At 48.5% G+C, this 22,210-nt stretch overlaps 1 protein-coding gene across 1 annotated transcript; it reads left to right on the top strand.

Moving 5' to 3' along the window:
- The first annotated feature begins 9,151 nt into the window (after nt 1-9,151).
- On the top strand, nt 9,152-21,836 carry LOC138924538 (ral guanine nucleotide dissociation stimulator-like). The gene is made up of 8 exons (XM_070269229.1): nt 9,152-9,250; nt 13,856-13,965; nt 16,400-16,590; nt 16,767-17,041; nt 17,814-18,029; nt 18,396-18,499; nt 19,011-21,527; nt 21,733-21,836. The coding sequence occupies exons 1-7, from the start codon at nt 9,152-9,154 to the stop codon at nt 19,339-19,341; spliced, it is 1,326 nt and encodes a 441-aa protein (XP_070125330.1). The 3' UTR covers nt 19,342-21,527; nt 21,733-21,836.
- Nucleotides 21,837-22,210: the final 374 nt, after the last annotated feature.

The following is a 22,210-nucleotide window of genomic DNA, read 5'->3' as shown; positions in this document are numbered from 1 at the left end:
GCTGCGGACTTGTACCAGCAGTGGGTGCTGGATTTTGTCAGCCGTTTCTCACTCCTGTGGACATGATCATCTCGTTTTTCTGTTTTATTCTGTTAATATGGTTAATTATGTTGAACAAGCTTGAGGGTTAAACCAACCTTGCATTCTTGTGATAAACCTTATTTGGTTGTGATGTTTATCCTTTTAAAATAATTCTGGATTTGATTTGAGCATGTTTTAAGGATTTCAATGTCTAGTTACATGAAGAATAATGTCTGTAGGTTTGTTTTCTTGTGTGTGGTATTGCTGTCGAAAACCATAAAGTGACACCTCATTTTGTAGAATGGTATTAACTTCTCTCTCAAACGTTTGGCAGAACTGACCACTGCTGCCCTCTGAGCTCAGTTTTTAAGTAGGAATTTAATTTCTGTAATAGATATGGGCCTATGCAGGTTGTCTACCTCTTCTGGAAGGAGCTTTGGGGGTTGACTTTCAAAGAATTTTACCAGTTCTTCTGTTGTTGAATTGGTTGGCTAACGTTGTTGACACTATTCTCTTATTATTCTTTTGTTGTCTCTAGGACCTGTAGAGATAGTTCCTCTTTCCTTCTTAACACTGATGACTTATGCTGTCTTCACTGACTTATTTTTTTATCTTGATCATTCTAACTATGAGTTTGTTCATATACACATCTTGTTGATCTTTTCAAAGAACTAGCTTTTAGCTTGGCTATTTTTCTCTATGTCTGTTTAAAATTTTGTTGATTTCTGCTCCTTATTTCTTTCCTTCAACTTCTTTTGGGTTTACTTGGTTTTTTTAGCTCCTTGGAGTGGAATCACATATCTTACCCATATTTTTTTAAGTTTATTCCCTCACATGTTTTATGTTTTTGTGTGCTATGATAAATGGTAGCTTTAAAAGATTTCATTTCTAATTGTTAGCTAGTATATAGAAATACAGTTTGGTTTTGCATATTGAATTTATGCCTTCAACTTAGCTAAAGTCAATTAGTAGTTTCAATAACCTTTTTCCCCATGAAAATAAAGATAGTTTTACTTACTCCTTTCCAACATGGATGCCTTTAATTTATTTTTCCCACCTATTGTCTAGGATCTTCGGTATGCTATTGAATAGAAGTGGTGAGAGTGGATCTTCTTGCCTTGTTCTTTATCTTAGGTGGGTAGTGTTCAGTCATATGTCATTAATTATAGTGTTAAATGTAGGTTTTTCATAGACCCCCTCATCAGCTTGAGGAAATGTCCTTCTTTCTCTTGTTCCCTAAAATTTAAATTTATCATGAATGTTTGTTGAATTTTGTAAAAGGATTTTCTGCACTTATTGAGATAATCAGAGGTTATTTTTCCTTTGTTCTGTCAATATTTTGAATTGCATTTATTGAATTTTGAATGTTAAACCAACCTTGCATTCCTAGGTTTAACCTCACTTGGTCATAATGGATTATCTTTTTAAATCTATCTATATCTTCCTGAGTTTGATTTGCTGTTATTTTTTAAAGGACTTTTTCATCTATGATCATGAGGGAAATTGTTCAGTAGTTTTCTTTTCTTGTAGTATGTTTGCTTGGTTTTGTGATGAAATAAATGTATCAGGCAGTGCTTCTTCCAACATTTTCTGAAAGAGTTTGTGTATTTCTTTTTTTATTAAATTTTTGATAGAATTCATTGAGGCCTCCAGTGTTCTTTGTGGGAAGATTTTTAATTAAGAATTTAAATTTTTAAAACTTTTCATATTTTTGTGATGAGTCAATTTTAGTAATGTATGTTTTGTAAGATACTGATGTTTTCCTCAGTTATAAAGTTCAGTGATATAAAGTTTCTCTTTATAGTGCATCATTATCCTTTTCATTATGATAAGATGTATAATGATGTCTCTCCTTTCACTAATGAGATTTGTAACTTGTCTTTTTCTCTTTTCTTTATCAGCCTAGCTACTGGTTGATCAATTTTATTGACTTTTTTAAGTGTATAGATTTTGCTTTCATTGATTTTTCTCTATCATTTTGTCTGTTCTTCCTTTTGTTGTTTTTTATTGCTAACTTTAGTGTTTTCTTCCTTCTTCTTAATTAGGATATTTTTGCTGTTATTTTTTTTCTAATTTCTTAAGGTGTAAGCTAACATAATTGTTTCTGGAAATTTTCCTCCTCTGATATTAGCATTTAGACCTATAGGTTTCCCTCTAAGCCCTGCTTTAGGTGTATCCCACATATTTTGTAAACTTTTTATTTTGAAATTATTATAGAGTCACAGGAAGTTGCAAACATAACATAAAGCATCCTGGGTACTGTCCACCCACTATCCCCCAGTGGCAACATCTTATATAACTGTAGCATCATATCAAATTCAGGGAATCAGCATTGATATGTTGATATTGATATACTGTTAACTAGAACACAGGCAACATTCAGCTTTCATCATACTTTAACTTGCATATTTCTGTGTGTATGTGTGTGTGTGTGTGTGTGTACAGTTCTGTGCAGTTTTATTCCAGGTATAGATTTGTGCAACCAGAATGGTCAAGATACAAATTGTTTCATCACCACAAAAGAACTCCATGAGATGCCTCTTTGTAATCACACCCATTCTGCATCCCACCCGCTGTCCCTGACCCTTGAAAACTGCTGATCTGTTCTCCATCTCTCTAGTTTTCTCATGTTGAGAACATTATATAAGTGTAATCATAGAGTATGCAGCCTTTGGGGATTAGCTTTTATTCCCTAAACATAGTGTTCCTGAGGTCCCCCCAGGTTGCTGAGTGCATCAGTAGTCTATTCCTGAGTATTGCTGAGTGGTCTTCCCTTGTATGGATGAACCAGGATTGGCTCAACCATTCACTCATTGAAGGGCGTCTGGACTGTTTCCAGTTCTGCTACTAGGAATAAAGCTGCTGTTAGCAATCATGTGCAGGGTGTTCTGTGAACCTGAAATTTCATTCCCTAGGACAGATGCCCATGAGTACAACTTCTGGGTCGTGCAGTACTTGTGAATTTAACTAGAAACTGCCAAATGATTTTCTAGATTGGCTGTATTATTTTACATTGCCTCTGGAAATTTATGACCATCCCACATATTTTGCTATCTTTTGTGTTCATTTTCAGTCAGTTTAAAATATTTTCTAAAATTCCTTATGATATGTTCTTTGCCCCATGAGACTCTTAAAAATATGGCTTTTTATTTACTAATATTTAGGGTTTTTCTAGGTACCTCTCTGTTGCCAATTTAAAATTTAATCTTTTGTAGTCAGAAAATATTTTGTATAATTTTAAACCTTTCCATGTTTGCTTGAAATCAGTTTGTATTCTTCAGTTATTTGCTAGAGTGTTCTAAAAGTTTCATTTAGGACAAATTGTTAGTGTTATTCAAGTTTTCTAATCTCTTACTGATTTCATGTCTACTTGATTTTTCAGTACAGAGAGAGGCGTGTTGTCTTATTTCTACTTTTAATTCAGTCACTTATTGTGTGCACACACATGCAGGACTGGTATGTCTTCTTAATAAATTGATATTTTATCATTATAAAATGACCTTCCTTATCTCTGGTTAGTGTTTGCATGGTTTATCTCTTTCCATTCTTTTTCTTTTAAGCTATTTTTGTCTGTATATTTAAAGTGGTTTTATTGTTGACAGTATATGATTAGGTCTTCTTTTCACCTTGCCTTTGTCTTTTAATTAGAATAGTTTGACTATTTACATTTCTTGTGGTTATTGATATTGTTTTGTTTAAAGGTACTGTCTTGCTACTTGTTGTTTTACTTATCTCTTCTTTGTCGTTCTTTCTTTCCTATTAGTTCTGTATTTTTCAGCATTCCATTTTATCTCCATCACTGACAGCATCACTGTATTCTCCCTATCTATTTTAGTAGGGAGGTTTGCTTTTTGTTAATGTTTTGGTGGTTACTCACCTGGTATTTTAATTCCTCCTGAAGAAATTCCTCTAACATCTTTTGTTGCTTCAGTTTGCTGTTGACTAATTATTTCACCTTTTGTTTATCTGGAAAGGTCCTTATTTCTCTTTAATTTTAAAGAAAATTCTTGAAATAAAATTTTAGTTCGACAGTTTTTCTTTCAGCACTTAAAACCTTCTGGTCCATTGTGTTTTGGCTGTATAATTTCGGATGAGAAATCTGGGCTCATTCTTCTGTTTCTTTGTCTGTCCTTAAGGTTTTCTTCTCACTCTTTGGTGCTTCATATGGTTTTCTTTGTGTTTACCTTTTTTGTGTTTCATTAAGCTTCTTCAATGTGAAGATATATTGTTTTTATCACATTTGGAACCTTTTCTGCCACTATTTCTTTAAATATATTTTCCATCACCTTCGTCTCCTCTTCTTCTGGAACTTCTGGGCATGTTACACTACTTGATATTGTCCCACAGGTCACCAAGCCTTGTTATTACAGTCTTTCATCTCTCTGTGTTTCAATTAGGGTTTTCCTATTTTTGTGTTGTCAAGTTCCTTTTCTTCTGCACATTTAATCATCTGTTAATCTCATTTATTTTTTCATTTCCACCATATATGTTTGTATTTCACCTCTAGAAGTTCCATCTGGTTCTTCTTTAAATCTTCTGTTTGTCTCCTACTGTATTCATGCTGTGTTTTAAATACTTGTAAATGTTTATCATAGTTGTCTTAAAATCCTTATTTGGGCAGTTCCTCATCTTGCCCTTTCAGGATCTGTTCCTATTGACTACGTTTTTCCTGGTTTTGGTCATATTTTCTTGTTTCTTTGTAGGTCCAGTAACTTTTAGTTGGATGGTAGACATTGTGATGATTACAGTAAATGTCTGGTTTTTGTCATTATTTTTAAGAGGGTTCCACTTGTTTTTTCAGGAAGGTAAGTTGCTTGTGGATGAGCTTGGTAATTTTCAAGCTTTTATTTTAAGATTTTTAGGTGAGGTGTAGAGCATCATTACTCTAGAGCTAACTTAGCCTCACTATTTAGGTACAACCTTTTTGCTGTCTCCTATTTCTTGTCTTGTTGGTTCAAATGGGACGCCTCTCTGACCAGTCCAAGCTCTAAATGTCTCCCAACCCTCTGTTAAGCAGTGGAAGTTGTTCAACTTATAACTCCCTGGTCAGTTTTTACCTCGCCTCATTGAGTTTCATGTGTTGCTTAGAATTTGGCAACAGATGAAAGGGACCCTCATGCAGACTTTTAGAGCTCTTTGTATGTAGCTCTCTTCTCTTCAGAGCCCTCTCACATATCTCCTCTTCACTATCTCCAGCTCCTTCAGCCTCCGTGGGCTCTGATAGATTTCACCCACTCAGTAGTCTGGTGTTCTGCCTGGGTTCCCCAACTTCCGATGCCCTCTAGAAAATGCTTTCACTAAGAAAGCACAATAATAGAGTTTATTCTTAGCACAATCTTATGCAGCCTGTTGTCCAAGGTCTGAAATCGGAAAGTGGTTGTTCATATATGTTTTTCTACCAGTTTTCTAGTTCACAGCAAGAGGATATTTTATCCTTGTTATGTCATCATGGACAGAAGCAGAAGTCCCTCTCTGGTTTGTTTCTTTTCTCCTTACTATTTTTAAAAAATTATAGTAAAATTCACATGACATAACATTTATGATCTTAACCGTTTTTTAGTATATAGTGCTGTAATAGCGCATTCACATTTTTGTGCAACCATCACCATCATCCAGCTGTAAAACTCTTTAAATCTTAAAAAACTGAAACTCTGTATCCATTAAAAAATAATTCTCCATTCTTCCCTAACCCCCAATCCCTGGAAACCACTATTCTACTTTCTGGCTCTATGAATTTGCAGTCCTCTAATCACCTCACTTCTTTATAGGATGTGTGTCACAAAATTTGTGGCCAATTTTTAAAGGCACCGCAAATTAGATACCACAATTCATTTATCCATTCTATTGTAGATGGATATTTGAGTACTTTCTACTTTGGAGGAATGATGGGGAACCCTGCTGTAATCATTCTTGCTACTTTCTCTAGGGTCAGGTATGTTTGCATTTGAGTTGAGTGCACATCTAAGAGTGGAATTGCTGGTCATGTTGTATGTGTGTCTCCAGCTTTAACAGATAGACCCTGCCAAAAAGCTTTCCTAAGTGGCTGCACGAATTCCTACTCCTAACAGCAAAGTGTGAGCCTTCCAGTTGCTCTGCAGCCTCCCCTGCACTTGCTGCCATAGGCTCAGCATTTCCAAACTTTTTTTAACCATTCTCTGGTTGTATAGAAGATCTCAGTGTGGTTGAATTGTCATTTCCCTTGTCCCTGCTGATTTTAGCACATTTGCATGTGCTTGTTGGCCGTTGGGACACTCTGTGTTGTGAAGTGCCTGTTCAAGTCTTTTGCCCAGTTTTAAGCAATTGGTTTGTTTGTCTTCTTTCTTCCTGTAATGTTGAAGCTTTTTTTTTTTTTAAAGATTTTTTATTTTTTCCTTTTTCTCCCCAAAGCCCCCCGGTACATAGTTGTATATTCTTCGTTGTGGGTCCTTCTAGTTGTGGCATGTGGGACGCTGCCTCAGCATGGTCTGATGAGCAGTGCCATGTCCACGCCCAGGATTTGAACCAACGAAACACTGGGCCGCCTGCAGCAGAGCACACGAAATTAACCACTCGGTCACGGGGCCAGCCCCATGTTGAAGGTTTTTTGTATTCTGCAGATGAATCCTTCATTGGATATTGGAACTGGAATAACCTCTTCGCATCCTGTGACTTGCCACTTCCCTCTTGTAGTGTGTCTCATGATGAAGCAAAGTCTAACTTTTAATGAATCCCAGTTTACCGATCTTTTCTTTCATGGAGAGTGTGTGTGTATGTGTGCGTTTGTGTGTCTTCTTTAACAAGTTGTTGCTACCCTGTCGTGCTGAAGATGTTTTCTAATGTTGTCTTCTAGAAGCTTTATTATTTTACCTTTCACCTTTAGATCAAAGTGTCCAGGAATTGAGTTTTGTGTGTTGGAGGGTAGGGGTCAAGGTTTCTTTTATATCCATATGCTTATCTCTATGAGTAATAACAGGCAGCATTGGGACAGGTGGACACAAGCCTGGGAGTTAGGGGTCCTGTATTCTCAGCCTTAACCTCCCTTTAAAGCACCCTCTGAACTTGCGCAGATGATTTTCCCAGTTCTCCCTCCTCTCAGACTCCTTCCTTCCTTCCTTTCTTCCTTCTATCCTTCCTTCCACACTCCCTCCCTCCTTTCCTCCCTCCCTGCATTCATTCCTTCCTTCTATCCATCCAACCATCTGTCCAGATGTCAATCTGTCCAACTGTCCTTCTGCGTGTTCACCTGATTGTCCTTCTGGTCTCCTTCCATCCTCTTTCCTCCCATCTCTGCAAATTCTTCTCCTTGTCTTTATTCCTCCTGCTTTCCCTTTGACCCTCCATCTGTCCACTCTTCCTCTGTCCATCCAGGTATCCCCTCTGTCTGTGCCTCTACCTCTCTCATTGTTCCGTCTCTCTCTTCAACAACACTCACTCTCTTGGGTTTATCTCCTTCACAGGCTTGCTCATCCCTCTACTCACACAATCCCTGCTTCTGTCACTCACCTTTATGGCTCACCTCTGAATAATTGTCCTGGGACAGCCACTACTGGAGTGCAGATGAGCTTGTGGAGCTTCACCCACTGAGTGGGGGTCTCTGTCCCTCCCTGACGACAGCCCTTTCCACAGCTCCTGAGCCAGGCAGCATGTTCCTGCCTACTTCCTCATCGCCTGAGCAACCAGAAGCCACCACAGGCCTAGGGGGGCCCTCTTCCTTCCTCAGAGGAGCTCTCCAGCCCCACACCTCAACTGACCAATTATTACTGGGCAGCTGGGAAGCCGAGGTGTGCAATTCTGCTTTGAGGGCAAGCATGCTGATCACAAGGATTACACCAATATTTCAATCTGATGCAGCCCTCAGAGAGCCCCTGGTCTTGTGAAAATCACAGAACATTCTAATATAAGGTGGGATGTTTTGAGCAGAAGTGCCTGGCATTCTTTGGGTGGGAAGGGCTTTGTGGAGGAAGTTTTGCCCACTTGGGGTCTTTAAAAGGAGTAGGCATTATATAGGGAAATAGGGTGTGGAGCGTCATCCTGGCAGAATAAATTGCATGAGTCACAGCCCTGTAGGCAATAACAACATATTGTATGGGGGAATGGGCAGGGATTTGGTTTGCCTGAAGCAGCAAGTTTAACTCAGAGTGAATGGATCAATGAGGCTGAAGAGTCAGCAGGAGCCAGAGGTGAGAGGGCCTTCAGTGCCTGGTCAAGCAGCTTGAACTTAAGCCTGAAGGCCTTAGGGAGCCATGGCTGATACTAGAGCAGGAGTGTTCCTAGTGAGATCTTCATTTCAGAAAAATGCTCTAATGTTCAAGGCAGAGAACATCTTTTAGACAATGCATCCAGTGAGCATGTTAGGGTGTTGGTTCCGGTGATAAAAGATAAGACCTACCTGGGACCCAGCTGAAGAGAAGGAATGTTTTGAGGAGCAATCTGCAAGTGGAATTGGTGTTACTGGCAGGGGAGGAAGGAGGAGCTGAGAGATATGCTGGCTTCAACTTGGATGAGCACAGCCTTGGGTGGTGGTTCCACTAGGAGCAAAGGCAACAGATGATAATGAGTTCAGGACTCTGATCTGGTCTCAGGCCAGCTGTCAGTGATGGCCATCTCTCCCCATCTCTTCTTGCAAGCTATGCGGCACGAGCTGAAGGCCCTCACACTGAACTTCAGCATCTCCAATCTCCAATATTCGCCAGACATGAGCAAGGGCTCAGCGACCTTTAACTCCACTGAGAGAGGCCTGCAGCACCGGATGAGACACTGGTGCCCGCAGCTCCTGGAAGGCTGAGTCCCAGCCAGCCGCTCCCTAGCTGCTGTCTCTCCTGCTCATCCTCCTCCTGCCTTCTCCCCAGCTTGGATCCTTGTTCAAGAAGAGCAGCCTGGGCCCCTTGTCCTTGGTTTGCAGACTGTTCTCCCTCAGGCAAGTCCTTTTTCTGAGCATTTGAGAGTCACAAACAGTTTCGGAGACTACCTCATTTTTCACTCTTCCCACGGAGTGCCAATTTGCTCCTCCCTCCCTCTTTCCCCCATTGTCAGAGGATTCAGGACGTCTCTCTAGACTCCCCACATTCCTCTCTCCCCAGGCCACTGGAGGTTGGAGTAGCCACCAGCATGGAAGCTATCTGCACCTACCACACTGACCCGATGGCTCGCGATGGAGAGTGTGACAGAGACACCAGGTGATAGAAAGCAGCTTTCCTGGGAGCTGAACCAGCTGATCCACCATGTCACCCCGAGGGGCCTCTACTCCCTGGTCAGGGACAACCTTTTTGTCACTCATGAGTGTTCATGCTGAGCTGGATTGACAGTGATCCTTACTTATACCTGTTCTATTTTATTTCCTCTCTAACAAGGCAGCCCAGGTTCTGATTTGGGGGACACGGAACCTGCATATGTAGAAAATTTCAACTTTCAAATGGAGACTGTGCTGTTAATGGATTTGTAGATCCCAATCATAAAAAAAAAAAGAAACTGAACTCGGCAATAATTTTTATATAGATTGCCTGGACAAATGATAAGATCTTGGTTATAATGGGTTTAAATATATTATTAAAATTAGTTTCACTTGTTTATTTTTACTTTTTTACATGTGGCTACTAAAAGAAGTTTAAATTCCATGAGATAGGGTGTGAAATTCTACTGTTGGACAGCACTGTTCAAGCCATGAAAATAAAGCCTAGAGAAAGTGGTTAGGGACAATTTTTCCAAGGAAAGGAGTCCATCCGACCCATGATGCAAGATGCAGAAAACAGTCTCATGACACACACACACATGCACAGACTCACAAAACAAAACCAACATCATCATAGAGTTGCCCTGCTACTTCTCAAGTGGCAGGAGGTTGCACTCCTACATTGTCCTAAGTGGATGAACCTCACGAAAGAAGTCAGAAGTCAAAAGAATTTGCCAACGAGGAAGATATGAAATCAGAGAGTAAGGTCAGGATCATCTGTGAGGTTCCCAGTGGTGGATACTGTTAGTGATTCAATACGTTAGGGAGAATTTTGCAAGAAGGGTTGTTACAGAACTCACCTTTCCTTTCCTAGGTAGAAATATACAAGTTGTGTAAAGAATAATAGCTCTAGCAAACCAATGAAAAGATGGTAGAACATGAATATCATTCTTGTAAAACACTCCTGGATTAGTGAGCCAGTCAGGGAACAGATGACATTGGATTAAGTTGGACCTCATTAGGCTGATTCCTACTTCATGACCATCCTATGGATTATCTCATGCCAGGACCTCTAAAACATGCTGCCCGCACCACTCTTTTGCCACCAAGGTCCACCAACCAGACCAGTCCTTGCTGACAAATGCCCTGGCTGGGCCCTTCTGACAACACCTGGAGGACTCTCCATAAATCCCCCTCTGTCATGGCACTCTTTTACCTGCCACTGGCCAGGGAAACACTTCCCCCAAGGCTCACACTGTGTGTGCCCAGTTCTGGGGATGGCACTTCTCCCTCAAGTGAAGAGGAGGATCAGAGTGCAGAGCCTGTGGGCTGCAGCCATTAGGACAAGAACTGGGGCTTGTGGCCAGAGAGAAGAGAACCTGTAGTGGGTGTGGCTCCCAGGGTTCAAGAAGCCCCCATGATCCCTGGATAGAATCCCAGAAGACCATGCAGGACAGAGGAGGGATGCTTGGGTGTGATTCTGCTAAGGACTGTCCATAGGAAGGCGGATATGCCATTGGTAATGCCTTCAAAAGTGTTGTTCATTCATCGATTTGTCTTGTCTCAGGGAGTGTTGTCTACATCCATCCAGGTGCTAGTCTCCCCTCTGGAGCAAACAGATAGCATCAGAAGAATGTTTCTATTTCATTTATAATGGATAGGTACAGTGCTTGTCATGTGCTAGGTGTTGCAAGCATTTTTCAAACATTAACTCCTTTAATACTCTCCGTGTCCTTACAAATTAGGTACACTTATTATTCTTGCCAACACCAGGTGAAGAAACTGAGGTACCAATGAGGTGAGTAACTTGCCCACTACCAATATCTAGGAAGTGATTCAGCTGGAATTTCAACGTAAGAAGTTGGCTCCATATTCTCTGTTCTTAACCATGTTCTTTACTCTCTAATACTTCACACCATGAAGACATTGGCTCAGCATATCCATTTTCCTGTTACACCCAGTAGCCCCACTCTTTGATCTCTGTCTGAAAAAGATGCTATTTGCATCAAAACTGTTGCACAGACACACCAAACTGACTTCTCCTCATATCCCATGTCCTGGAAAATACATAGAGAACTTTTCAAAACCTTTCTTGCCTAGGCTGGGAGTGCTTCTGGGAAATCCCACTGTTCGTCTAAGAAGCCAAGGGAAGGCTGGGAGCTGGGTATCAGGGGAGACCTGACCTCAGGAGTTACCAGGAAATTACAGAATGGATGGGAGGCCTCAGCAGGACTTCAGGATCTGGTGGTGTTTGAAGCTGGGCGCTAATTTTCTGGCTGTGGGTGTAGGGGCTGGTGCTGCATTCCAGGGAGAAAGGATGGCTCCCTGTGTTCTTGGGGAAAATCAGACCCAGGAAAGAGAAGAAATGATGCTTTCCTTTCACAATGGACTTGGGAGGGGAAACATTTAGGCCAGAAGAGAAGTCATGTTCCTGAGGTCACCGGAAGAAGCTGCCTCTGCCTCCGCCAAGCAGACAGCCCTCCTTCATGGACTCACTTTATCCAAATGACACCAAGAAGGAGGAAACCATGAGATGCCTTTCCAGGTGGGAGATCTGTGACGGTGGAGACTGTGCCTGGGAGGCTCTGAAAGGCCTCACGGAGGTGACATTTGCTGTGAGCAGAGTGCCAGATGAGAGGCATGCCTGCCTGTGTCTGGGAACAGTTTGAGTGTCAGGGAGAAGGCACCGCTGGTGCAGAGACTCACAGGAAGAAGTGAGTGTGACCAGAAAAGGGCAGAAGGGTGGGGGTGTGGCTGGAAGGAGCCTGAGAAGAGATAGGAGGGCAGATGGGGGCAGAGCAGGGCTGGGTGGCAGGAACTGGCAGACTGTGCTTTTTCCCATCACTCTCTGATGACATTGCTCTAAGACATTCGACCTAGAAAGTACAAATCCTTAAGATCTCACAAAGTCTGTGTGCCAGGAATGGGGCACAGCTTAGCTGCGTGCCTCTGCCTCAAGGTCTCTGTGAAGCAGGGGCTGTGTCTCTATTGCAGCTCGACTCGTGGAGGGTTTGCTCCCAAGTTCACTCACATGCATGTTGACGGGGTTTGTTTGGACTGAAAGTCTGAGTTCCTGCCTGTCTGTTGGCCGATCATTCCCTCCGTTCTCTCCTATGGAGCCTCTTCACAGGGCAACTGAAAACATGCACACTTGCTCCCCCAGTTCCAGAGATATAAGAGGCAGAGAGAGAGGGAAACAGGAGCAGGGAAAGAGGGAGGGGGCTGAAGAATGTGAGTAAGAAAGAAGTGTCAGGCTTTTTGTTATTAACCCCGGGTTGTGTGCCATCCCAACACCTTGGCTGCATTCTGCTCAGAAGCCACTTCCTAATGACTGCAGTTCCACAAGGATGTGCACAGCAGAAGACAGTGAGCACCGGGAGCCGTGGCGGAGGCTGCCCTCCACATAGGCCGACATGAGGCACTTGGGTCTGACTCTAAGTCAAACAGGAGACCGTGGAAGGTTTCATGCTAGTGACTGGCAATATCTGAATTTCCTCTAATTTCAACCCCTAAAAGGTGCAGACATAGAAATGAGGCCCAGAGGGGCAGTGACTTGCTCAAGGTCCAAGAGCTGCGACCCAGGCCTGTTTCGAGGCGTACAGCACATGACATCACACCCCTTCTTGTAATTCTTTCATCTCTAAGTGTGTGCATCAAACACATGGAAACCAGACCACAGATGTTGTCACTACTATCTCTTCCACAGCCTAGGACGTCCCGAGGAAGATATTTCTGGCCTCGTCCCCATCGTGCAGGTTAAGAGACTGAGGAGGCCCTGGGAGGCACAACGGCGTTTCCAGGACACAGAGCTTCTAGGGAAAAAGAGGCTTGAACTCAGCTGAACTCAGCTTCCTCAAACTGGAAGCCTGGCTACATCTCAACGTCCTGTGTTGGGCTCTGTGCTGTCTATTTGTGTACAGTTCTGGTGATGACATAGGCAAGGAGGGTGAGCAGCCAAGAGCCCTGAGGGGTTTGGGGTGGGTGTGATTGAAGGAAGGGGCCCGGGTAATGGAAGCTTGAGGAAGTGACCTCACTTCCTTGGTGACAGACCCTAACAGAACTTAGCATGCTGGTCTCCAGGCGCCCACATTCTAGACATAGCCTCCTATTGAGCTCACTTGAGTGGAGAAACTCAAGAGAGCAGAATGCTCTCCTGTTGTCTCCTGACTTGTCGGGGCTCTGGCTTCAGGAAAGCCAAGAAACAGAGCCTTTTCAGTCGCTACACACACTGGCTTGGCCCACACCTGCACCACCTCTGGCCATTTTGCAGGAGGAGCCCTCAGGTAACACAGGGCAGGCCAACCGCGTTAGGCCACAATGGGATCCCAGCCCCACACTCCTCTGAGCCTCCTTGTGTGTCGGGGGGGTAGTGGAGTGAGAGTTGGCAAGGCAAAGCTGTGACCCACCCTGGGCAGGAGCCCTTTGCTGGTTGTTGGATGCCTGGCAGTGCGTCATGTTCCCAGCCTAGGTGGTGGCTACCAGGATGGGAGAATGGGTGCTGGGGACCAAGCTCCTGTATGCATGTGTCAGTCCCGATCCCTCCAGGTGTCATCTCATTCCCTCCCTGGCTGGAGGTCTATGCAGATGCTGCTGGGTACCTGATCTGTGCTGGGGCTTCCTCCTGTGGCCAAGCCGAGGCAGGCCCCTGAGACCTCCTGGCCCGGCTCTCGGGCACTGTCTTTGCAGAGCTGCATGCAGGAGGTGGTCGAAGAGCTGGCGGATGGCTTCGGGTACTCCATCTCCCTGGACAGGGGCAGCTGCACTGCACCACCATCAATAACCAGGGCTGCTCTGAGGTGAGAGTGGGCACAAGGGGTCTTCCCACCCAGGACCCTGAGATGACGAGGGTCGGCCCAGAATCCAACCTCAAACTGCCGTTCTCCTGGGACCCAAAGAGGGCTGTCCCCCATGAATGTCCCACAGTCCCATTCCCAAAGGAATCTGGACTTCTGCTCCTCCCCACCAGCTGCATAGGGGGTTAGGAGGGCACTCTTTGCATTTCCCTAGGAAGATTAGAGAAAACGTTGGTGTCATTGTCACTTCCCAATAGGCCCTGAGTATCTTTGAATTTTGCCTTTTTTGGAACATGGAACCTCGATAACGAGGGTCTCCAAACTCCCTTTAATGTAAGAGAAATAACCATCAGCGTGTTTGGAAGTCAAAGGGATTCTCAGAACGTGTCACTGCCCTGTAGACTGTTTCCAGACCCGGGAGGGTTGAGGTGGCCACATAACATTTCCCTCCGTGTCAGGGCCCGATGAAGCCTCAGGCAGTTAGAGGGGATGTCCCGCAGCCCTCACTTTGGGCGGTACTCAGTTCTGACCCACAGGACCTAGAGAAGCCACTTGGCATGCCTAAGCCTCTGTTCTCCTCTCTAGAGAGGGGGTGTCTATTGGGGATTCACTGGGCTGGTGATCTTCACAGAGGGAGCTCTGTTGTCCCTCAGTGAGCAAGTGGCCTCGAGGGAGCTCAATGTGGAATCCTTCGCCTGCCCAAAGTCAGATTGTACTTTGAAAGCCCAGAGACTTGCTGAGTGTGGGAGCTACTGTGTCTCCTGTTGCAGATGTGTGGGAGGGGCTAGGAGTTCCTGGGTCAGCTGCAGACCTTGATAATCCTGGTGGGCTGCAGTGGTGACCCTGACCCTGTGTCCCTCCTTGTCCCACCCAGAGTGAAGATGAGTCCACTCTGTCTGTAACTGAGGCCTGCAGGATGTGTGCCCTCCAGGCAGGCATGATGCAGAGGCTCTCAGAGTCTGTGCTGCCAGCCTTCCCCAGCAGAGTCCTCTGCAGTGTCATCACCTCCCTCTGCAGCTAGTCAGGCTCCAGCACATCCCACCAGGTCCTGGATCAGCTGTTTCCCAGGTGACTGCCCACCTTCTCCTCAGCACAGTGGTGACTCTGCCCACTGCCAGCTGTGTGTCTTGTCTTGGGAATGTCACCACATCTCTCTGAGCCTGAGTTGGCTCCTCTGAAACGTGGAGCGGGAGAGGATGAACTTGCTAGGGTTCTCCCAGGGATGAATGGGCTCAGCCATCCAGGTGCTTCCCTGGTGCCTGGCTCTGCAGAGAGGGCCTTGGGTCATGCTGTGGTTGCTGGTGTTGATTATTTCTCTGCCCCCCATGAAAAGTAGTCTTCCTCTCCCTTCACTGGCTTGTGGCTTTTTGAGTTTGGAAAAACACCTGGAGAGCACCCTGTCAAGGAGTTTGAGATGCCATCCAGCTGGTCCTGGTGCTTGTCCTTGGTGTAGACATTTAGGGATCTCTGGGGCCACAGAGGGGCCACAGGCCCACTCAGACACCTGGGGTCATTCTGGTTGGAGTTCATTTAACAATGCCTATGAAGGACGTACTGTGTGCAGGACATCTGGACACACTAAGTGTCACTCAATAAATGAAGCAGACAGCCTCCCTGGTCCTCCCCTCTAATCTGAGAGTCAGTCACACTTGAGATCATTCCTAGGTCCCATCTACTCTACATCTCAGGCGATGCCCTCATCCCCTTTGGGACACATGGAGGCAGCATGGCCCATTGTGTGCGGGATGCTGGAGGACAGCACCACCTCCCAAAGTGAGTGGTCTTTGGGTGCAGATGGAGGGCCTCCTGTCTCTAGCAAACAGGGTGCGGGGAGAGGATGGAGGCTGTGGCTGGCGCAGGCCTGGGAGAACCCTGCATCTCACCCATCTTGTGATTCCCATGGGAGGGCTGAGTTCTGGTGGCTTCCACTCCAGCAGGACTGGACTCAAAGAGAGCTGTGCATGGGTCCCAGGCCCCCTGAGAACCGGAAGGGAGGCTGGGCTGAGTTGTCTCCTAGAGACCCAATCCCAGCAGAGTCCCAGCTCCTTCTGCCTCCCTTTCTCCACATCCACCCCTTGTGAGTGCCACCACCAGGTCCATAGTAGGAGGTGCGTGAGCAAGCTGCTCACAGATCTTCTGGAGTCTTCATTCCAGTGGCCCATGTGCATGGAGGGCTGGGGTGGGCTGCGTTCAGACCCTTGGGGAGGAGAGTGTCGGTGGGAACAAGAGACTCTCACAGACTCTGTGTTCAGCCTGCTGGATGAGCAGGCCTGCCACTGCCAGGACAGCCAGCCAGGGCTCAGGGCTGGGATGGGGCCTTCTTCTGGAGGGGAAGGGTCTGGCACAGGGGCACAGATGCTAACAAGTGTGCCTTGGGCGGGCAGTGTTTAAGGAAAGGCAGGGCCTCTGACTCTCTGGTCCATCTGCCTCCCCGCAGTGCTATCTATTTCCTGCTGGGAACCTGGCTGGGCCAAGAGCAGGATTGCAGGGAACCCCTGCGATTTCCCTGTTGGACCCTGCAGCTGGCCAGTCTGCACATCAGCTTTGGTGGCTCACACGTGGAGGGCCATGCCTACCTTCTGCCAGGCCACCTGGAGCACCTCAAGGCCATTGAGGCCAAACAGAAAGGTGAGGGGACTGGAGTCTGAGAAGACTGTCTGTGTTGAGGTTCATGGGCTAGAGTTCCCTTAAAGGCAGTGGAGTCCTTCCTGTCTTTGGAAAGGCACAGAAACTGTCAGGTGTGTGGGTGAAACTTTCTCCTTATCCTGCTCTAGAGCCAGCTCCAAAGCTCCTTCCACTTCCAGAGCCAGAGCCAGAGCCAGAGCCAGCCCCTGAGCTAGAGCCAGCTCCAGCTCCAGCCCCACCACCTGTGGCAGAGTTTGAGCCAGCATCACCTGCATCAGACCCTACAGGGCTGGAGGAAGGGCCACCATTAACTTCAGCCCCAGTGCCAGCTCCTGAACTAGAGCCCACTGGACCCTGGGCTGTGACCACCGAAAAACAGCTGAGGGAGGAGAAGCTGAACCTCTTGGACTTCCCTCCCCGGCTGGTGGCAGAGCAGCTGAGAAGGATGGAGGCGGTGAGCAGCGGGGCTTGCAGGGCAGGGGTGCCCTGCCTTCCTGTGCCATGAGCTGCCCCACACTTGCCATTCCCTGATCCAAAATCTGATGATCTGGGTCCACATTCCTGCTCCCCCATTACCAACACTGTGACTTGGGCACTTTTTTAACCCCAAGCGCTTGCTGTGGCCACGTGCACAGCAGAGCCGGACACTAAGGGCACCTGCTGCACTGGGTGGCTGTGCCGATGAATGAGGTGGAACAGAGAGGATGTTGGGCAGTGTCTGGACCTGTGGTGCAGGAGGGAGCTCACTGAAGTGCTGCCAGGTCCTTGGGTCGATCATGTGTGTGCCCAGGGGGCCTTCACAACCTCAGCACGTATCAGGCACTTGATGTGTACTGACTCCAGTGGAGACAATCACACAAAGCCAGTGCTTCTCCCTGCCTTGGGGGAATGTGCATGGGAATGGGGAGTGGGACATGAGATGGACTGGGATGGGTGGAAGATGGTCCTTGGAGTGGGCCGGTGGGGGCTGCGTTCCAGAGCTTGGAGGAAGTGAGACGGGGCTGGGAGCAAGTCCCCTCCCTTCTGCACAGCACTGTGTCCCGGGTCATCTTGTGCTGGCACCGTCAGTGGACACAGACAAAACCCAGGGAGTCCCACACACCTCAGAGATCACATCCTCTGCTTCCTGAGCTCCTGCTCTGTCCTCAACCCACCTGGGACTGTGGGGGACCATGGATGCCGCGCTGGGGTGAGGCAGTGCTGGCAACACTCTGAATCTTCCTCAGGAGCTATTTAAGAAATTGGTGCCTGCCCACTGCCTGGGCTCCATCTTGTCCCAGCGAGACAACAAGGATTGCGAGTACCTGGCACCCACCATTGGTGACACTGTGGCACACACGAACACCATGGCCAACAGTGTCATCGCTACATGCCTCGGGGCCCCGGGCATGACAGCCCAGGAAAGGGCCAGGGTGGTGGAGCTGTGGATTCATGTGGCTAAGGTAAGTCATGGGAGGCCCATGGAGGCCCTGTCTGGAGTCGTGGGAATTCCCTCTTGTTTCTCAGCTCTTGATATTGAAGTCTGTTGTCTGAGTCCCTGCACTGTCCCTAGACCCTCCTGCCAGGGCCACACTGACCTTGACTTGAGGTCCTGGTGGTGGCAAGCTCACTTCCTTCCTGTGCTCCTTCCTTGTGTTCAGCCAAAAATCCTTGTGCCTGGCAGTGTTACTCGTTGGATCCCAGCTGTGCCCTCCCTGGGTTTCCTGGGCATCTGTCTCATCTAGGACAGGAGAAGTCCATGAAGGGACAGAATCCAGAGCTGGAGAGCTACAGCACCCCCTCACAGCTCAATCTCTTCCCTTCCCCAGGGGTGCCGAGGCCTCAGAAACTTCTCTTCCTTCCACATGATCCTTTCTGCTCTGCAGATCCCTGCCATTAAGCATCTCAAAGACACCTGGGGACAAGTTTCCAGGTGAATGGGCTGCTATCCATTAAAGCACCACGAGGGTGAGGTGGACCGTGGCAGCCGGCCTTGGGTCTCCATGGACCCCGCAGTCAGCTGAGACCACCTGGGAGACAGTGAATGCCTGGGACACGGACTGATCCAGTTCCTGGGTCTCTGAGTCTCTCAGGGCCCTTAGGCTAGCAGTTCTGCCCAGGAATTCATTTCCTTCAATATCAGATCCTGACTTGAGCCCAGTTGGAGATTCTCAAGTGTTTCCTTTGCAGCAACAGAGATCTCCATCCAACTGAAACCAAGAGTGTTCAAAACAGATCTGTGTGGTAGATATGGGAATGGAGGCCCCAGGTGACAACAGGAGAGGCCCCTCCCCAGTCCAATGGGGACCCTAGGGCTCAGAGCAACCCAGTGAAATCCCTCATCCAGGCCCCGGGCTGTTTGGATCGTCTGGGATCTCAAACAAATGGGATGTGCCCTTCAACCACCCCATAGTCTTTCTTTCTTTCTTTCCCCACTACCCCAGGGAGAGATCCTACACCTTTAAGAAGTGGTACAGGGGAGAGCAGCACGTGAGCAGGAGACTGCTCCTGAAGGTAACCTGGGGCTGGACATCTGGGAGGAGGGGTGTGCGAGGGGGCCCGGAACATCCTGAGGGCATCCTAGGAAGTGAGGCTATGGTAAGGCCATCCTGGGGTTCAGAGACCCCTGTGGGTGGGGCAGGAAGGAGATGCCACATGGCTCCCCCAACACCCTCTGCCCTCTCCCTCCATGTCTCAGTTTGGCTGTTGTCGGGACACACTCTGGGAGTGCAGAGGTTGGGACCATGGTCAGTGGTGGGGCAGGGCGAGGGGTGAAGGCAGCGGGGACAGGGGCTCTGGCTGGGAGGGAGAGTGGCCTCTCCTCAGTGGGTCCTTGAGCAAGTCTCTGCCCCTCTGTGGGCCTCGGTCTCCTCCTCTGGGAAATGGAGGGTGATGACACCGTGCAGGCCTCACGGCGGTGTGATACCATCCAAGGGAGGACAGGAATGGGAGGAGATTTGTGCTAGCTCCTCCTCGAGAGGTGAGGGGAAAGCAGTGATGACAGTCAGATGACACGGAGTCCTCAGGAGAGCGCTGGAGGCAGGTGGAGTTCTCCCCACTCTTTCCTGATGAGGAAAGAGGCTCAGGGAGGCCTGGGCAGGCCCAAGGTCACACAGGAGTGAGTCCTGGAGCAGGGACTGGTCTAGAATCAGAGCACCCTGGAGGTGGGAACAGTATAGGCAGCAGGGGACTGGAGCCAGATGGCCAAGGTCTGAGGTCAGTGGCCTTGGGGGACATGTGGAGGGGAGCATGGCCTCTTTGACCCTGTCCTGGTCCCCGACAGGAGGCGACCTCCATGTTGGCCACTGCACAGTGGGCCCACCATGGAGACTGGGAGAGGTGGAGGCAGCAGGTGAGGGTGCCTGGGGGGAGGTACCCAGGATTCAGAGGACAGGGGGCGCCCCCTCCCAGCTGGAGGCCTTCCCCAGGAGAGGTGCCTTCCTCCTCCAGAGCACCTGCTGTGGCCGCTGAGCCTGAAGTGCCTGCATTGGCAGTGAGCAGGAGGAGGCCTGGAAGGGCTGGGAGCCGGATGGTTTTGGGGTGGGGAGGGGCAGGGGTCACATCCCCTGGGATTGGCTCACAGCCAGCCCTGGGACGTGACTGGGGGAGTTTGGTGTTCCTGGAGAGGAGGGGAGGAGGGAATTGTGTGTGGTGGGGGCTCCTGAGGGTCCTAGGCTGCTGTAAGTGGGAGCCTGGCGTGGGCAGGGGGCTGGGTTGAGGGGTTTCATGGGAGGGTTCATGGGGGCACCTGAGTGCTGGAACTCATCACCATGCCCACCTTGATGGTGCAGGGTGTCATCCCCTCCCTTGAGATGATCTTCAGTTACCTGGAGCTGCTGAATGATGAGATGGATTATTATGTGGAGGTGAGTGAGCCTGGAGGTGGGGCCCTGGGATCAGGCTCCTGAGGGTTTTGGAGGAGAGAGTCCTGCCTGAGCCCTGAGCTCTCACACTTGGAAAAGTCCTCTCTGCAGAGCCTCCCAGCCTCCTGTGGAAGCCAGGGCATCAGGCCCATCACAGCAACGAGTGATGGGAGGCTCTGGCTAGGCCGCCATCCAGGCTCCCTGGGCTGCTGAGGCTCAGAGCTGCCTGGCTGTGTGGCCACAGGAGGTGGTGTCTGAGCTGGACTCAGCCTCTCCCTGTGGCCCTGCCCATGAGGGAAGAGAAGTCGGGCCCCTCCAAGCCAGGAAGCACATCAGTGGCTGAGCTGTCCCCTCCTGCCTGAGGCCTCAGTCTCCCCATGTGTCATCAGAGAGGGTTAGATTACAAGGTCTCAGCTCCTCTGTCCCAAGGTCTGGAGCCCAGAGCCTGGCCCAGGTCCAAGTCAGGTCTCTGGCAGGGCCTACCCACTGGCAGCAGTGCAACACTGGAAGAGGTGGGATGGGGGCTAGTTCTGGGCTAAGGGGACTGTTTCTGATGGACTTTGGCTGTCTGCCTTCCAGGGAAATGTGCTCAGCTGTCAGAATGAGGTAAGGAGCTGAAGCTTCACTGTGGAGAGAGTGGGTGTGTGGGAATCAGAGAGACCCCTTTCATAAGAAGCCCTCTAGCCCAATTTCTGGGGTCAGACTTTTATTTGCAGAGCTCTAAATACAAAGCTGGGGATCCTATGGAGTTGGCGGGTGGGGGAAGTGCTGGCATCAATGACCCCTTACTGGTAGAGGATCTATTTCTGGCCAACTGTGAGAACAGGCATGTCCTGACTGGAATTGCAGGGAATGAAGTTTCCCAAGTTGGCAAAGGCCCCACACTGGTTCCTTGTCCCCATCCTCACCCCCTCCAAAAGCCCTGCAGGGTCCCCCACCAAGGCCATGTCTCCATCCTGTCCTTCCTCTGTCCCAGGAATTCAAACTCATCAAGGATATCAAGCTGGTCCAGAAGGTTGCAAATCTGTACACCGTGCAGCCCGATGAGCACTTTGGGGTCTGGTTCCAGGCCGTGGAGCCCCTGAGCGAGGAGGCGAGGTGAGGCAGGGCAGGAGTTGGGTGAGGGGAGGGCGGACTCTCTCTGCAGACCAACTCCAGTGTCCATGGCTGTGGCTCCATGGTCAGCCTCAGATCTGGCTGCATGGTGACCCCTGGGGCCCTGGGACTCCAGCTGCTGGGAGGCTCTGGGAGGCACAGCTCAGGTGTGGCTCCTGGGAGCCCACAGCTCCACTCTGTCCTGTAGCTACAGCCTGTCCTGTCAGCTGGAGCCACGATACCAGTGGACCAGAAAGATTCGACTCTAATTCAAAGACAAGAAGAGCCACTTCTCTTCCCGCCGAGGGCTGAGTGAGTATCTGGACTGGCAGTGGCTGAATCCAGGGGCTCAGTACAGATTCAGGCCAAGTCTGGGCCAGGGGAGTCAGACAGCTGTGGTGCTGGGGCCCCAGCTCCACCGCTGAGCAGTCCTGTCATGGGCGATTCCCCTCACATTTCTGGGACTGGTTTGTTCCTCTGTGAAGTGGGTGACACTAAATATCAGCCCCTGTGTCAGGGACAAATGGGATACTGTTGGCTGACTGAGCACTCAGCACCGGGGCTGGGGCACAGGGTACAGTGGGTGCAGGGAGAGGGGAGAGTATGCTGTGATACTGGGGGAGGCCCCCTAGGAAATTCCTCTATCCAGACACCAGGCCCCCAAAAAAGAGCCCAGCGGTGGTGGC

Source organism: Equus caballus, chromosome 6 (assembly GCF_041296265.1).
Source record: "Equus caballus isolate H_3958 breed thoroughbred chromosome 6, TB-T2T, whole genome shotgun sequence".
Lineage (NCBI taxonomy): Eukaryota > Metazoa > Chordata > Mammalia > Perissodactyla > Equidae > Equus > Equus caballus.
This window is presented reverse-complemented; position numbering and strand designations above follow the sequence as displayed.

Bases quoted from the DNA above. Each gene is read 5' to 3' on its own strand.
- LOC138924538 (XM_070269229.1), top strand. From the start codon at position 9,152: ATGGAGAGTGTGACAGAGACACCAGGTGATAGAAAGCAGCTTTCCTGG. The intron at 9,251-13,855 runs GTCAGGGACAAC...CTGTCTTTGCAG, and splicing joins CGAGGGGCCTCTACTCCCTG to AGCTGCATGCAGGAGGTGGT. The intron at 16,591-16,766 runs GTGAGGGGACTG...TTCCACTTCCAG, and splicing joins CATTGAGGCCAAACAGAAAG to AGCCAGAGCCAGAGCCAGAG.